The 18,953-nt window shown below is 31.9% G+C and overlaps 1 protein-coding gene across 6 annotated transcripts in view; it reads right to left on the bottom strand.

Moving 5' to 3' along the window:
• LOC143056756 (protein phosphatase EYA1-like) overlaps nucleotides 1-18,953 on the bottom strand; it is a 113,873-nt gene that overhangs the window by 29,558 nt on the left and 65,362 nt on the right. For 5 of the 6 annotated variants that reach the window (XM_076229944.1, XM_076229907.1, XM_076229913.1 and 2 more), the window contains 10 exons: nucleotides 18,055-18,107; nucleotides 11,071-11,192; nucleotides 7,871-7,948; nucleotides 6,814-6,915; nucleotides 6,434-6,500; nucleotides 5,973-6,052; nucleotides 5,085-5,153; nucleotides 2,356-2,439; nucleotides 2,093-2,163; nucleotides 30-171 (listed from right to left, as the gene is read on the bottom strand). In XM_076229944.1, coding sequence (XP_076086059.1) covers nucleotides 30-171; nucleotides 2,093-2,163; nucleotides 2,356-2,439; nucleotides 5,085-5,153; nucleotides 5,973-6,052; nucleotides 6,434-6,500; nucleotides 6,814-6,915; nucleotides 7,871-7,948; nucleotides 11,071-11,192; nucleotides 18,055-18,107 — 868 coding nt within the window. Of the gene's footprint in view, nucleotides 1-29; nucleotides 172-2,092; nucleotides 2,164-2,355; nucleotides 2,440-5,084; nucleotides 5,154-5,903; nucleotides 6,053-6,433; nucleotides 6,501-6,813; nucleotides 6,916-7,870; nucleotides 7,949-11,070; nucleotides 11,193-18,054; nucleotides 18,108-18,953 lie in introns of all 6 variants that reach the window. The other variant, XM_076229929.1, reaches the window with a different exon arrangement.

Below are 18,953 nucleotides of genomic sequence, written 5' to 3'. Positions count from 1 at the left end.
TAAAGATACATATTAAAATTATAACTGACCTGTTGTTGTTGTGGGGGTATCCATCAAAGTGTACACTTGTGAGTTTGACGGTGAAGCTGTAGCAGTCGTACTGTTTGCCAGCTGATAGCTTGGGTAGTATGGATTTGCACCAGGATAGTTATAACTGAAGCCATCGATACCCTGAAAAACAAAGAATATTAAACTTTGATACAAAAATCATCAAAAGAAAGCCAAATATGAGAAAAAATAAAACCCAATATCAAAACCATTTGAAACCATCCTGATATGGTTTATCTTGTATTATTATAATACTAATATTATATTACCCTCAAAATGATTTGTTTTTTTTTCTTGGATACCATTGCAGATATTATCTGGTGGACAATACCTGATACATATTCAATACCACATCAATATAACAAAGAAATGGTCCTTATTACTTAAATAAAAAACATGCCTCATCTACAAGAATACAAATGTATCATTTAAAATTGTAAAACCACACATCACACAAAATGTAAAATTACAGCGAATTCTTTCATGTTTACTTTTCATATACGTCTCAAGCCTGAAGGTTGATTTGATAAATGGGAAAAAAACACCAGAATTCTAGCAAAGGACCTAAACAGATAGAGCTATTTAAAATACAGGGAGTAAACTGTACGGGCATAAACACAGAAGCCAAAAATTATAGAATCGATAAAACTAAAGGCCTTAGACATCAATAAAAAATAAGGGTAATAGCAGAGTTAAGCTTACAGCATTCAAGGCAAAGTAAAAAGTAAGGTTTAAAGAGAATGGTAACAAAATGGGGGTCTATACAGTAAACAGAAAGAGTCAAAAATAATTATAAAACTAAGGTCATCTTTGTCTGGGACAAACCATCCTATTTCTAACTGGCTCCAAACATCTGTACATGTCTATCTATTTTTGCAAACATTTGTGTTTTTTTCAAACTCTGAATTAATTATTTCCCCAAAACTGTTGTTAACCACATAACACCTCAATATCATATAAAACAAGGTCAATGTATACATTTTTAAATTATTTTTTTATGATTTACTAATTTTCTTATGAAAATTTTAATAATTTAAAAACCTCCCTTGAATTCTATTGGTATGTATGAATGTCAGTGCAGATCATCAATAATAAATTTATAGATGACATGAATTTATATTTTATATAACATAACTTCAAAATTTACATATAATCACTTAATCTTTCATTAAATTACTTTAATTTTAATCAGGTTTTTAATACTCGTCAAAAACTCCCAATGTATAACTCTGGAAAATTACACAAAATTACCATTTTTATTGCATATAATAAATTTGAAAGATACATAAATTTTTATAAATCCATTCAGATGCTCTTAATATGATGAATACTAAATTATTTTCCAGAAAGATTTAAGCATCTGATATTTTTATCATTTTAATTTTCCAAATAAATAAGGTAATATAGATTTAATAAAGCGACTATATAAGTCATATTCTTATCGTACTTAATAATCTGGTGAAGAATAGGAAAAGATATAAATGTTATTATCACAAGTTAATGAAAATTATAGAATATGTTCATAAACAATGAAAAACTAGAGTTTGTCATTTTGAGAATAAAGCTTCATTTATTTTGTGTCTAGGTTTGATATTTTATACAGATAAAATTAATTGTGTTGTATGAAACTTCTGTTAATAAATAAAATTTGGTTACTGCCATAAAAAACGCTTATTTGATAAATGATCACTCTTCCAAATTTGTATTTCTTGTTTTTGGCATCTTCCTGATCATTTTGTATGTATCTACACATAATCTACATCCATTAACTTACAGCTGTAATATGCATTTTTTTCCATCACCTTTTTGAGCCTTAATTCATTTGATTTTTTTTCTTAAACCCCAATTCCTTTGAGACCCCCTCATATTTTTAACATTAGTTTTACTTGTGTTTTGTTTCATCAACATTTGTTCTCATCTCTACCTTCTTTTTTTTTATAAAATCAAAAGAAAAATATTAAAAGCATACATATGATGCTATTAGGAGAGGGTGACAGCTTTCAAAACACCCTTAATTCTTAAGAGAACTTTGGGATAAACTTACTGATGACTGTTGATATGCGGCTGCTGCGGCTGCTGCTGCTGTGGAGTTGGTTGTAAATGGTACTTGTGGATCTGAAACACAAACACCAAATAGTCTAGTCATTGGTATAAAAGAGAGAAAAGCCTTACTCAAGATAAACGGATTTTAATAATCCAAAAGTAATATGTAATCTACAAATAATAGTATTATCATTTTCAAATATGAATTATCATTTCCCCAAAAAATCTTTTTGTGAAACACGATTACGTAAAATAAATACTCACTGAAGCAATAAGCGGCTGTCTGGTTGTAGCCTGCTTGGTAACTTAAATAGTTTTGTTGGTTTCCTGCCTGAGTCTTTATTTTTACTGTAAATAAATGGGGAGGCATTTTAAGCTGTTATCAAATTAATTGCTCTTCTGAAGATATGTTTTGTTTTTATTAGAGCTTTTTTCAAAATTCATGATTAGACAGTTAAACAGAGTCTCACCTGTTAGAATACTCTTTTATTGGGGAAATCATTAAAAGCTATCTAGAAAGTCAAATGTTATTCACACTGACCACTTGGACACCAGCAGAAAGGAACAAAAAGTAACAACGGGCACAAAATGATGACAAAAGATCTTCATCCCAGGACAACAAGAAAACTGTGATACGAAATTCTATGGAAAATAAAACTCAGCATGTGTAAATTGTGATTACTATTGAAGCCACAAAAGCTAAACAAATGTCTAGGATGAAGGATCAATATGTACACTGTCCGTCACGACACCAATTTTATCAAGTCACCCCTGGAGTTCATTTTTACCCGTCATAAACAGCTAATCAATTTTTTTACCTGTCCATGTTTCTACTATAAAATCATTCAATGCATTTAACGCTTCACATACTTTCTAAAGTTTAATGATTTTTCAATTAATGAAACTGGAACGCATATTAAAGTTGACAAATCCAAAGAAAACATAAAAAGTTTACTTTTCATAACTCTCCATAAATTTATTATTTTCTTAACATGCTACAATGGGGGTAGGTTGTGCCAGTGCTTAAATGATTAGTTTCACAGCAAAAATAATTTATATTAAAACCTACAAAAAATGTAAAATGGATATAAATCAAGAACAAACCAATCAAAGCTACAGATTTTATATGAATGGTAGAAGAATATTTATGTTTCATTTAAGGGGTTTAAAACTCTTAAAAGATCATAAATCAGGCTTTATCCCAAAACACCTGCAAGCTTTTAAATGAATCTGAATTAATATACCAACGATTAACTTGCCATCATTATTTATATACAATTCACAGTAGGGTAAAATGTTTTTTACCCTCAAACTATTTCTACTAAAGGAAATAGTTATTCACATGATGTTTTTAAAGTATATATATATCTTCTGACACATTGACCTTCACACTATTCAAATTCGAATATAAATCAGCGCTATTGATGCTTCTTAATGAACATGAAATAAAAGATTTTAAAATGTTTTGTTCATTTAGAAAAGTGTCCCTTACAAAATAATTATTATGGAAATAAGTTTTATTTAGAAGTTTATTATAGACAGATAACACATAACCTTCTTTCAATGTAAGGTCTTTTTATAAACATATACTGAAATGGGATTCATTTTTGCATGGTTGTCAATTTTAACTTCAGTCATAGAATTTTTTTGTCTTTCTTCCGGCCTTTATAAAGCATTACAGATTCGCAATTTGTGCATTTGTTTCCGTAGCTGTTTCACAATAGGTACAGTTGTACTGGGAGCATCCCTTTTTAGTGCTACTAGCATTTACTCTTAGGCATTAGGTGCGGATGCTTATTACAAAATTTCACACAGAATTCATTTTAAAGTTTAAAACTAAGTATTTCAGTTAAAAATGTGTACCTAACATTCCCTGTTCTAAAACAATAACAACTTTTTCTTTTATCATTTAAATTTTAAACAAACAAGATCCTTTGATCATGATTATTTACTGACTATTCTTTTTATTTTCAAAATGTACATTCTGTTTAAAATTCATAATCTTCAAATAAAAGAAGGCAATCAACAAAAAATATTCAAACACAATGAAATCAACAAATCTTGGATAAAAAGTAATTCAGCGTAATATATTCTATTGTGGTCATGTGACCAAATGGTTATCTATGCAATGCACTATAGTTAACACCACCGCCATCATGATCAGATATGTTTTTAGAGAAACATCTGACCACCATTTTACCGATCCCTATCGGCAAACCTTAAAATTAATCTACATGACTGAGACAATGCATTATTGTAAAAAGACAAAATATTACAACATCTAAAATACAGCAGATGCTAAAAACTACATCATTAACGACTGTTAATGTTCAAGTAAAACTGAATTAAGTTAAATGAGGTGGAAAAAACACTACATTCTTAGGAACACATCCAAAAAAGAAATTTACTAACACACTGATGTGAAAATTAAATGTTATTCTCAGGTTAGGTGTTGCCAAACTTTCAATAAAAATACATCTATTCAACAAATTTTATATTCTATATTTAATCTTATAGAAAACAAAGGATAAGGGGCATCCATGACACAAAATTGGTACATGTAAAGCAAAAAAAAACACATACAAACAAAGGTACAAATCAGTTTCCAAGGATATAAAACCTAATGAAAAAAGAAAATGTCTACAACTTCTGGAGAACTATCAGTTGTAAAAGTATATTAAAATAGTTAAACATTTCCATTTTGTGTGAAGTTTTTAATGTTTAAGATTCATGGCAGCACCTGATGTTTCAAACTTTCAATTGTAAAAGTCACCATGGAATCTTGTTTACAACCTAATCCCATAATATCATGGTGGACAAAAACAAAATTCTCCAAAAGGCAAAACATTCTGACCAGGATATGCTTTGAGGGTCATAGATATTAGAATACATGTATATGCTTGCAGTCTATTGTGTGAGCTGATAATGATACAGATGGAATAAATTGTTGGACGAAGGAATTAATGGTGACCTATCTACAACAGTCTTCTTACATTCTGGGGCATAAGCTGCTCCAGCATACTGGGGTGGATAGAATCCTGTGTTAGGGAATGAGTTCTGACCTATCTACAACAATCTACTTACATTCTGGTGCATACGCTGCTCCAGCATACTGGGGTGGATAGAATCCTGTGTTAGGGAATGAGTTCTGACCTATCTACAACAGTGTACTTACATTCTGGGGCATAAGCTGCTCCAGCATACTGGGGTGGATAGAATTCTGTGTTAGGGAATGAGTTCTGACCTATCTACAACAATCTACTTACATTCTGGGGCATAAGCTGCTCCAGCATACTGGGGTGGATAGAATCCTGTGTTAGGGAATGAGTTCTGACCTATCTACAACAGTCTACTTACATTCTGGTGCATACGCTGCTCCAGCATACTGGGGTGGATAGAATCCTGTGTTAGGGAATGAGTTCTGACCTATCTACAACAGTCTACTTACATTCTGGGGCATAAGCTGCTCCAGCATACTGGGGTGGATAGAATCCTGTGTTAGGGAATGAGTTCTGACCTATCTATAACTGTCTACCTACATTCTGGGGCATAAGCTGCTCCAGCATACTGGGGTGGATAGAATCCTGTGTTAGGGAATGAGTTCTGACCTATCTACAACAGTCTACTTACATTCTGGGGCATAAGCTGCTCCAGCATACTGGGGTGGATAGAATCCTGTGTTAGGGAATGAGTTCTGACCTATCTATAACTGTCTACCTACATTCTGGGGCATAAGCTGCTCCAGCATACTGGGGTGGATAGAATCCTGTGTTAGGGAATGAGTTCTGACCTATCTACAACAGTCTACTTACATTCGGGTGCATACGCTGCTCCAGCATACTGGGGTGGATAGAATCCTGTGTTAGGGAATGAGTTCTGACCAAGATACGTATTCATGGCTGTTGTTGTGGTTAGTATTTGAACACTGCCGTCAGATGATACAACAATAGGTATGGTAGCACTGAAAAATGATAAATTATAACAGTTATTTATATGTAATAATATAGTGATATCATGTATTTTCAGCTTTTGAATGCCATATGTTACATCTATCCATTTAATATTGCTGTGCAGTGAAACATTTGTTAAGAATTAAACAATAGTTATGTGCTTGACTTTTTTTTTTCAAAGCCTAGCCAATATCAATCAATTATACAAAGTTTTTAACTGATTTTCATATAAAAAAAAATAATTGGACCCTATTTCCTCTATCCATGCAATGAAATATTCTACCGATATAATTTGTACTCTTATAAATAAGTTATTGCTGAAGATATGTTTGTTTATCTACAGTATTTTGCAGCATAAAATGAATATTAAAAACTGAAATCATGATGCCTACCTGTTTAAGAAATTAGTTAAATCTGTGGGTGTTAATTCTGCAGTCTTGTCTATCTCACTCGTGGCTACTGAAAGTTTAAAGAATAAAGACATTCAAACATAGGATTGACAAAATTACATTTACAATATATCTTATTTCCAAATTAGATTCCAAGGAAGCATATACAAATAACATATATGATCTTCCACAAAACATTATTATGTATGCAAATACCTGCTAAACTATATATCCAGTTAAAGATAAAAGCAAATAACACATTATTGTGATTTTCTTGAAACAATGGTACCCAAATTGAAAACATATTTCTAGGATTATCATGGAAAATAAACATTTGAGTTCACAGCACATCCCATGATGACTTATAAAGTAGAAGACTTTACCTGCTAATGGATCTGTTTGTTCCGATGTTGATGTGTTGGACGGTAATGCTAATGTGATAGTGGCCGGAGAGTTAGATACAACGGCTGATGGTTCAGCCTTTACTGCAAATTAACAAAATGGCAACTTTTTAAATCATTATTCAAACAAAAAACTGTTTATTTCTCTTTCTGATGGAGATATAATATAAAAGCATGATATTGACAAATAATATAACCAAACATCTTATGTTCAGTGGCAAGTATATCACGATAATTCAGAATCAATATAAATATGTTGTAATTTAAAACCTGTCCAAGCTTATTGCATGGACGAGACAGATACGTGCAATTGTCTTGTGACAGCCACAGGAAAGTGAAGATTGTTAGCAGGTTTAGGATCAAGTTTTGATATAATTATCCAAGGACGTCCTGATCAAAGACAATAACCCTTAATTCCTTAACTCGTCCAAGGTCAAATAAACCTCCCTTTACTTCCTTCTTGACAAGTGGTCACACTTCATAAAAACTTGACGGATGTTATAATTACAGGAACCTCTTCACATCATCTTAACAACATTCGACTAATTATATAATATGTGTATAATAGAAAGCAAACACAGTAATTATAACAGAATGACATTATAATAAAGAGCTTTGTATAGGATGCTTCTGTTCCATGTCTTATTCATTGTTTAAAAGAGCTTGCTCTCCAATCAAAACTGAACTCATATTGCTTATATACACTATTGACACAGAGATATATCTCATTTTTTTTTTCAATTTGAAAGTATCATACAAATGTTGAGATTAAAATGGCAATGCTTAGAAATTGATCTATACAAAGTGTTCAAAGCAAATACGGGTACAATGTGAATGAAGGTGCAAGGCCAAATAAATCCATGGAAATCAGATATGCCAAACCCAAAACACCTTCATACTTAACATCATTGACTTGTAATATCAAGGATGCAAATATTCAGATAATATCTGATTATAATAATAATATAATAATAAATTCTTTATTTAAAGAGGGTAAACATACCCCAGGACTGGATGGTATAAAAAAATAGATACACACCTACAGGCGAACTAACAGTTGTCACTACCCAACTGTCTTCACTAGTGAAAGTGGTGCCATCTTCTGTTGATAAGCCACCTAAAACAGAAAATTTATAATACAAAAGTCATCTAACTAAATGCTCTACAAGTTTTTATCATGCAAAAAAAAAAAAAAAGAAAGTTCACAATATGAAAACTGTATCTCAGGTCAGTATAATACCTATCTCTACTTGTTTATAACCTTTTATGGTGGCATCTATTTGTTGACAAACTTTATAATTCATAGAATTAATTGATAATGAAATCAGAGAATGTGCCGAAGAGACAACAACCAAACCAAAGAGCAAAAATCAGCACAAGGGCATCTATAGGTTTTCTACACAGGAAGAAAATGAAGCACCCATAGGCAGACTACAGCAGGTTTACAAAGAGAAAATCAGGACAAAACACTTCTAAAACATTATTTTTAAGCCACAAACCTCAAATGAATGTCAATATTAGATTAACGGATAAGACAATATGGCTGAAGCCACAACTCCCATATGTATCACTAAGAAATCATATGTTATTTTTTCCTACAAACAATCTTAATTAACCTCATTTTCACAAAAGCTGGTGAATATCCATAATTAACAATGTATCATTCTGTGGCCATAATCCTGTGAGACTTTCAATGTCCTTCAAGGTCAGAGCCAGTGACTGCCATGTCACAATTCATAGACATTCTTTGTTACAACAATCACCTCTATTTTTTACAAGACAACAAGCCCCGATAATAACTGGCACATGACAGATCTTTTCTTGACTGTGGAATAATTATGTGGCCATACGGTGCGGTTATTGCAACCAAGCACAATAGTTTTCTCCAAGCCTAATCATCGAAAGATTCATCAAATATGACATACAGATTAATTCAGAAAAACAAAAATTGATTAAATATAACTTGAATTGATGACAGCAATTATTGCAAAATTAATTAAATCTCAGCAGAGAGAAAAGTTCGGAGAAAATGGATGATTACGAAGCATTGCATGACCAAGACATATTATGGACGACAGTGGAATAGATTACTACGGAAACTCCTTGTCACATGATCAGAACAATATGTCTTTTTATGTTATAATGTAATGATTACAAATCACCCAAATTGGTGCATTCCACGCTTCCTTGCTTCTTTGTAGTGGATGCAATGAAAACAAAAGGTCTAACATACCCCTAAAGCAGACAATAATTACAAATCTAAGAAACAAATGACAACTGCAATAACAGCATAAACACTTAAATGACCTTTCTGCTAACGTCATAAAATATTTATAGTGGGATCCTGCTGCAGATCAATTATGTTAATACTTGACAGCAACCTACCAACTGAAGATCTGGAAGCCACAATATAAGATGCTTTATATTCTCCCTCACTACGTTTGTCCGAATATAAAGTAATTATATTCTATGGCCTTAACAAAGAACAAACGACATAATGTAGGTGTGCTACTCGCTATAACCTTTAATTCTATAAAATACATTAATGTTTGTATCAAATACAAACAGAATAACAAAAATATCATAATTCCAATTACAAATTTACATTTAATCATCCGTGAATACACATCTCTTCTTGAGGCTATAGCGAGAGTCGATGGTCAGAAAGGTGACCGCACGGGTTTTAAGTGCGGACAAATGGTCACATGTCATGAATATTCATGAACGTACGACGAATTAAATTTTATTTACATAGTTACACTGATGGAGACCTAGTAGATCCATTTCTGTCAAAAAATCTTCCAGCTAAATAAAGGTGCCTTATTTTACCAACAATGTTATACCCTCATAGTGAATCAATCCCTGCATGGGGTCAAGTTCAAATTTCTGAGTAAAGATTGACTAAGTGGTGGTTATGTACTTATGGTACAGTTGTTTTCCAGTTCAGACAACCCATAGAAGTGGTAGTTATGTACTAAAAGTACCAAGGCTTTCCAGTTTTAAAGTTCACACTGTATCAATAAATTCAAATTTCATTCATAATTTGTTTTCTTACTCATCTGAGACCATGTAAGTGAAAAAAAAATCAAAGGATTTTCAACCTTACACATAAAATCACTTATATCATAAAAATTAAATTAAGTTATCAATATCAATATATTCTTAAGGTTAATAGCTTTAAACCATACAAATACAAGTGCCATATTCAAATCGTTTGACCAGAAATGAAATCATAAATGAAGAAAAGTTTGACCTTCAATAGAATCGACAGGTATTTATCACACATTCCCCTCAGGAATAAAAAACTCTATGAAATTAATTACTCTCACCCCAGATAAGTGAATGTTAATTCCCCTGTCAAAATTCAGGTAATTATAAATTTTACGCCTTATTAAGCCACAAAGGAATCAATCATTAGATAATTCTGATAAACAGATTTTAATAAAGAAATCAAATATTTTTCAATTAATGACTCATAGGGGATTTCAAAAGGTTTTTATATTCTAGACAAAATATATTTAACGATTCTGATTAAGTGTTATAGAGGAAAATAAGTGATGGCACCATTCTTTTTCTACCCTGCCTAAATTCATTTCTGTCATAAACTGATGCAACTGCTTAGGAATGTAGGTCTTTAAGGAATTCAGATCTTCAAGCAATATCTATCTAAACTATTCAAATACAGAACAATTGTGTTCCATAATTAAAAGTCAGGTCCGCAAATTGAAAGAGAAGCTTAGTCATTTTGACTACCTTAACAAATAGTGACAAATATCAGAGCCTTTATTCTAACAATAAACTGCAAACAATGGCAAAATAATGAAATTTAAACGAAAATACTATATACTAGGCAAATTTAACAGCCAGCAGCCACATACTTTAGTACAATAAAATGAAATTTAGAAAAAAATATTCATTCAAAAGTGTTTTTTATAAGAAAACTAATACCCTTCTAAAATTTGTCAAGCCAAAGATATTTTTTGGGGCAGCTTCTTGTGTGAAATGTTTGACAACACAATGGTAACTTTATGTTATAAAGATATAGAACTTTTCATGATTGGTCACAGAATAGAAAGTTCCATACTTAGAAGGGATACATATAGAAAAAGCTAAGAAAAAACGAAAGGGGCAAACATAAATCATGAAGAAAAGACAGTCAGACCATATCATGGCCAAATGAATACATAAGACTACAGAGGGGAAAAAACCTAAGTTTGAGCAACACAAAGCATTACTTACCATTTGTGGTGCCATTAGCTGGTAGATCTAGTGATGATTCTTTTGATTGGTTGTGTAATGGTGAATGATTGGGATGACTATCTAATGAAGACTGCTCTAACAACGGAGAAACTTCTATAAGTCTGAAAAATAAAAGAATAATCTATAAGCAAAATACCTAACAATAGTTGAATGTCAGCAATACATGGCTTTAACTCACATGTTTTTGCAGACAACGAAATGAAGACTTAAACAGTGCAATCTCTGTTATTCTGTCCAATTCATTTGAATAAATATAAGTGTTCTATTTATAGTTATGGCAGCCATATTGGTTGATCAATGGCAATACCAGGAATATATTCAAATCTTAACACACTAATGATATGACAAAAAATGATCATGGTGGCTACCATTACCCCTGTGAACCAGGTGAGCCTACATTATTTTTATAGATTTGAGAAAATTTAAACCAAAACAACCACAAACCATTTTGCTCATTCAATGGTTTCTCAAAAACCAAGAATTTGTTAATTGACCTCAGTTGACCTAAGGTATATCTGTGTAACTTTTTAAAATCTAATTTGTGGTTAACAAGCATAAAGACCAGGTATTTTTTATCCAACATATTTTAGATAACTTCAAAGGTGTAAAATCTACTGAATTTCCAGTATTTATTCAAATATTTCATTGATATTTCTTGGAATGGGGGTCTTCAAGTTTAAAACTTGAATTTTGAAGATGAAAGAACTTATACAAGTAAGATTACCACACAAAATATAAATGCATATCCAATTAGGAAGTATGACCAACACTTGTTTTATAATTCTATTCACACATATTCTGAATCCATCCATAGTTAAAACTGGTATCCATCCATAGTTAAAACTGGTATCCCTGTCACACTACTGACAGAGACCATTCCATCTCATCTCTTACTACAAGCATTAACAAATTGACCTGCTGACAACTAAAAGGCTACAAACTATTTTATGATGTAGATATTCTCAGTGTGTCAGTTTATGATTATTGATTCTAAGGAAATAACAATTTATATCCCTGATTCTACATAATGTTGGATTGTGGGATAAAATGGTTCCCTGACATATCGGAAATTAGACAGCAGACATATGCTGTATAGCGCCATTAACAGTTTAAATCAGACAAATTAAAACAGCATAAAAACATTGTATACAATCAATAGTAAACACTTTCTGACCATCAAAATTAACACTTTAAGGAGCTGTTATCTCAAATAATCTCTAAACATTCAGAATGATACACACAGACTACAACCACTATCAACATTTCACAGAAAGCCATTGCACTTAATAGAAATAGTAAATAGTTTCTGCCATCTAGATTATTTATTATTCCAAAATATATTCAGCCATTACTTGTGGAAAAGACATGTCTTGTCATAGAATTGAGAAATGATCAGAGGGTTTCTGGTCATCAGATTAACCCTGGGTGGAGATGTCAAGGAATGTTATGTTAGATGTCAGTTGGAGCACGGGTACTATTTCAGACTTAAAAAGAAATCCTTGGTTGAGTAACAATGTGGAATATTCAAATGAAAAGCATTCAATATAAAACATTTCCAGAGCTTAAATTTGCTTAGCTGTCATAAGAACCTTTCATAATCTATAATTGTATTTATAAAATCATTTCAATATCATTTCTTTGGAAATAATTTTAACATGTTTTGTAAAATGTAATAACAAAAATTTGATGAAGCATCCAAGTTTGAAATAAGTTAGATACACTACATCATCATGGTAATAGCTTTCCTAACCTATGATAACCTAAAAACATGTAATCTAAATGATAAATCTGGACTAAAGCATGAATAGGACAAACGCCTGCCTTTATTCAAATCTATGATGGGAAGAAAATCAGTGAATTCCATGGTTTTGAACCAAATTTGTACTTCTGTATAGAGTTCAGCTGTTTTATCAACAACCTGTAATTACTGTATGCATATCAATGGGTTTTATCACTCCGACTGTAACTATAATCAATTCTTAAACACATCAAAATTATTAACTATGCTCAATCCTGTAGTTATGTATAAATTAATAGGTTACTCATTTAAAATAGGGATAGAGTCCCAGATAAAAGACACCAATGGACTACCAAATTAACAAGCTTGTGCATATCTTTTTTTTTTTTTATATCTCTGCTATTTTATACACACTATTTTAAAACATAAAATTGAGAATGGAAATGGGGAATGTGTCAAAGAGACAACAACCAGACCAAATAAAAAACAACAGCAGAGGGTCACCAACAGGTCTTCAATGTAGCGAGAAATTCCCGCACCCGGAGGCGTCCTTCAGCTGGCCCCTAAACAAATATATACTAGTCCAGTGATAATGAACGCCATACTAATTTCCAAATTGTACACAAGAAACTAAAATTAAAATAATACAAGACTAACAAAGGCCAGAGGCTCCTGACTTGAAATTAAAATAATACAAGACTAACAAAGGCCAGAGGCTCCTGACTTGGGACAGGCACAAAAATGCGGCAGTTCATTTTGAACAAGGAGAAGGGGCACACAGCAATACCTTAAAAATTTGTAAATGAAATCCATTATCATTTTGAGTGATGTTTCAAGATGACTTTGTTTCGACCAAAGACAAGTAAATGTGAGACTGTTAAGTTATGGTCATCCATTACCAAGGTAGAATGTACTTCTCCAAGTATATTGAAACTTCTACATTATTTCCTATCTATTTATCTTTATAGGAATGTCACGTGTTTATGAATGAACAAAAAATATCTTGACATCAAATATAAACCTCATTAGCTATTTTACATTGAAAACAGCAAATTAATTTTGTAAAGTGATATAAACTTGATGAGCTACCTCTATAAATTATTGCCAGTTTAATCCTCCTGCAGTAATGGTCTCTTGTGCAGGTGCTGTTAGGTTTAATGCAGTATATTTTCTATGTACTGACATTTCCATAAAAGCAATTTTCTAAGACAATTATTACAACTGCAATAGTTTACAACTGCCATGTAAAGAAAATTACAAACTTTAAAATACATTCTCTCTTCTATACAATTGCAGGTTACAAATTAAGATTGTTTTTGCAGCAATAAATATTTTATCGACAAACATAAAATGAGCTTGATGAAATGAGACTGTTTTAAAGCAAACAATGGACTGTTGTCAACAAACAAGAAAAGAATCTCGTAAAAATACTTGTGAATGGAATAGAGCACAACGTTAAAGTTGTTCAGAGGAAGTCCCTTAAGACGGAGTAAACTGACAATTATATCGCTATAAAGGAAAGAAATCCAATTAATTATCTGCTGATTAATTCCAATGCTATTGTAATTTTCTTATGGAAATGGTGCATTTGTCCTGAATGGTTACACGATTAGTACGAGAAGTGGCGTGTTTCAATGACAGCTTTCAGAACAAACTTGTGCAATCTTCAGAGGGATGATGCAAGGCAGTAGGTTACATTCAATACAAAACATTGTAAAAAACATAATTATATTCCTCTGGTATACTTTGATTAAGAGGTAATACAATTTTTAACAGACAGGAAGTGAAATAGTGTCCAAGACGAAATTCAGGAATGTCCTCATTTATAAAAGTCATAGTGTGACCAAATTATTTCTAGTTCAAAAAATATGTGGTCTTTCCAATAAAATTATTCATCATTCAATTAAAAAGGACACTCCAAGTTCTAACTATAATCTTTTGTCTTTGCTACCACCCTCACAGGTGGTGTGTTCATATTTAGATGTTAAATCATCAATGATTATTTTAAATGTGCGTCAGTATAAAAGATATATTGTTTAGTTGTGTGATTACACCTGGTCAATGCACATTTTTTGTTGAACAGGTAGCAGAAATAATTGTTTTCTCACCTGTTTTACATACAAGGAAGGTGCAGGTATCCAGTCTGTTCTCAACACAAACAAGGACATTATCATTCTAATTGATGGAGAACCCAGCTAACAGAAAAATCAGCCATTCACAAGCTAACAAATGTCCACAATATCAAAATTATAGCTAAACTGCTAGTAACTCATTTTAGAATGAAGCCGACCTTACTGTTTTTTTACAAAAGACCGAGTAATCCTAAGTAATCTAGCAATTAACAGATCCGATCTTCTGTTCCACTGATCTAGAAAAACACTTATCCAAGGTTGTAATAACTGACAATATAACAGACCAATCAATATCATAATGTGCAATAATATATTAAAAAAGAGTTAAAAACAAGACCGACTGACCTGATACATAGTAACCATGTAATAACATAAGAAATGGGTGTGACGGCTTTTCTCTATCACCTTGCACATTCTTTGACTGTCTTTTTACATCAAGTCTGCTAGACTTTGACCCTGTAGTCTGTTTAAGTACCTTATCTTTAACATTAGGTCAATATTCAAAGCTCTACTCAAATTTTATGTACAAATAATTCATTTTTAATTAGTAATGTAAATTGTAACAATTTTATAGCTTTCAAGAGTTTTTAACACAATGGTGCAAAACTTTTGATATATCTTTTGGAAAGTTATAGGGCATTTGCAGACATCAACGGCATTGTTAGAAAAATATTCTTTCTTGAAATGTCACATAAGCATAAGGTATATGCAAAATTGAAAATATTGAATCTTAAAATATGGTGTTTTCAAACCATCCAGTCTTAGAATGAAACATCCAATATTGCACCTGTGAGTTTATCATTTATGAACCCTAAGCCACAATCTACAAGAAGAGATGAATACAAAAGATGCTCCAATTCTCAAAAAATAAAATTGATAATGCGATGGAATTTAATACTAAAATTACTCTATGAAAATTAACAAATAACAATTTTTTTTCTGCAATAATAATAATTTAAACCTACCGTCGTCCACTGTATGGTATAAATTCAGGAAGTTTTAATATGTGTAGTTATATGATACAGTGGTACTTAGCATCAGTTAGATCTTCCCATTTCACTTTAAGAAAACAGTTTTAATTTTTTTAAATTAAAATTTTAATTTTAAAATATTTATTATATATGTGACATATTTTGAAAAGAAAATAATTTAAGACTTTCATTAAGATTTAATTAGAACTTTTATGAGGTGCTGTAAGTAAGGATTGGCCACAATGACGGTACTAGTCACAATGGGGTATTATGTAATAAAAGCCACACTGATCCACATAAGGTCTTCCATATGGTATAATGTGATCAGTGCAAAATGATGGGTGGATGGATGGATGGATTGGTATTTATTGTTCAGTGGCAAATATTATATGCTTATCAGGTTCGATGAACCCTGGTTTGTACAAGACAGACTAAGTCAGATTAAAACAAGAATGTGTCCCAAGTACACGGATGCCCCACTCGCACTATCATTTTCTATGTTCAGTGGACCGTGAAATGAGGGTCAAAACTTGAATTTGGAATTAAAATAAAATTAGAAAGATCATATCATAGGGAACATGTGTACTAAGTTTCAAGTTGATTAGACTTCAACTTCTTCAAAAACTACCTTGACCAAAAACTTTAACCTGAAGCGAACGGAGGCACAGACGAACGGACGCACAGACGAACGGACGCACAGACAAACGGACGCACAGACGAACGGAGGCACAGACCAGAAAACATAATGCCCCTCTACTATCGTAGGTGGGGCATAAAAATAAGTTTACAAGGTGGCAATATGAAGGTAGACATGTCACTCTACCAAGGCACTCTGACCCTGAGTTGACCAGTCTTTGCCTTTACTACTAAGGGGGTTATTCTCCCATGTACACCTAACTCCAAACTCATCTTATTTTTATAACCTGTTCCTTAGTACCTTACTGAAAAGCACTTTAGAATTTTGATCTGCATTTGTACACATTACTGAAGTAAATATGGGGTAAAATTGCAGTAAAATATTTTAAGAAGAGCTGCATTCCAGAAAAGCACATGCTTGCTCTTTCAACCTTTACAAGCAGAGAACAGTAGTTGTCAAGCTGAGTCTATAATGCCCACTACATCCTGTGTTGGGTCTAAAGGTCACTTCACCTGGTAATAGCTTGACCCTAATGACTTTAATGGTTTACTTCACCCATGACCTGAACTTCCACATCATTATTGGTCAAAATAAAATGTTCAGTGTACAAGTTTCAATTTGCATCAACAGAAATATAAGTTACATTATCAAAACAAACGAAAACCTTGACTAGTCAGTATATATATATATATATATATATATATATATTGTTCAATAGGTCATTATGCAAGAAAATAGCTGCAGGAATGCTAGCATTACAGTGTTTGCTTTGATGAATAGATGTTATAATATTTGTGTTATTGATTTGCACACAAAATTTTTAATAAGAAGCTAACATCTCCTTAGTTCCAAAGATTGGAAAATAAGGTATATGTTGTGGATCAGACATCTACCTCCTATCATACTGGGAAAAAAGTGATATAAACATAGGAACTACATCTTTATTATTGTTCCTTGTGTTGCAAGTTGCTGGGAGGTGTTTGACTAAGACCTTCTGAGACTCACATTATATAGCCCCTGACATACCTCAAATATAGAGAGCTTATAATGCAGCATACCCAAAATATTATTATTAATTTAAAGAAGTAACCTTTGGAGCTACATATATTTTAAAAAGTGCAAATGAAACGGGATTGGAACAATTTTTTAAAGAAACAGTTGTATGAGCTTTGTTTGATTTCTTTAGCCGGATAATACAAATTAAGAAATCAGATATATTTTAACTTTTCCAAATTGCTAGAGAAACTGAGTGGGAGTTGGTATTTTCTTTCTGCTTATCTCAGCTTTTCATACACTATATAATGATGCAGATGATCATATCTTGCTTTTGTTTTAAATTTAGTTTCAGAACCTGAAAGTGACCTGTGAACCATTCATTATACAATAAACAGAAATTATAGCTGTATTGTTTCATCTATTACCGTATATTTCCATATCTATTATTTTTCAACTACAGAATTTCCGCAATAGTTATATTGTACTCACCGATCGTCAACAAGGTTATTGTCCAAGCTGTTATCTTTCCTTGCTCGCTTCACCTGTAAATTACAGAAGAAATTCGTAAGCCTAAAGCCTAAATCTGTCAAATCTTTATTCTATCTATCGCGATCTACTCCACAATTCACAACTTCCCCTAACCTAACCAAAAGACCATACAATATAAACTCAAGCTTTTCTCTACCTATCATTGAAAAAGTCATTAAATCGCTGATTTTAATTCAACAAATACTGAAAACAGTCATTTAAAATGTCAAGAAAATGACCACTGGCTCTCTTTGGAGAGTTTATAAAGAACTTGTTATTTCTGATGATAATGTTCATTTTCCTAGGGTTGACATTCTAAAACACCTATTTATTATTTAAAAGGTTTTGGTATTTATTTTTCATTTAAAATTTCCATGTCTCGGTTGTAGAAATATTTGACAATATCCCCCTTTCCATCTCATTAATGTCATCAGACAGACAAATATTTTTTTAGCGCAAAGCTATTTTGCATTACAATTAGTCCAGTTCTGTTTCCAAAAATCAACAATAACATTCCCTCAGCCTGTTATTACTGTCATACACAGGACAAATATAGGTTTAGCTATTTTTATATATATATTTGGAAAAACTAATGAAATCTATCCTTCTATGCCTCATAATACCAAAGAAAACTTAATAAAACCACTGTGTTGTTTATAAGTCTTTGAATGTGCATTTTATTTTTTGACAAGTTGGTTAATGGTGGTAGGTGCAGTTATCTATGGTAACATTTATTTTTGAGGTACCAGCATTTTTTGAAAATTGCATTAGTTCATCATCTCTGGTTTGAATAGAATTAAAACAATAGGCTGTTATACCCATCTTTTGATTTATCATATACATGTGTATATAAATGTGCA

Source organism: Mytilus galloprovincialis, chromosome 1 (assembly GCF_965363235.1).
Source record: "Mytilus galloprovincialis chromosome 1, xbMytGall1.hap1.1, whole genome shotgun sequence".
Classification (NCBI taxonomy): domain Eukaryota; kingdom Metazoa; phylum Mollusca; class Bivalvia; order Mytilida; family Mytilidae; genus Mytilus; species Mytilus galloprovincialis.
This window is presented reverse-complemented; position numbering and strand designations above follow the sequence as displayed.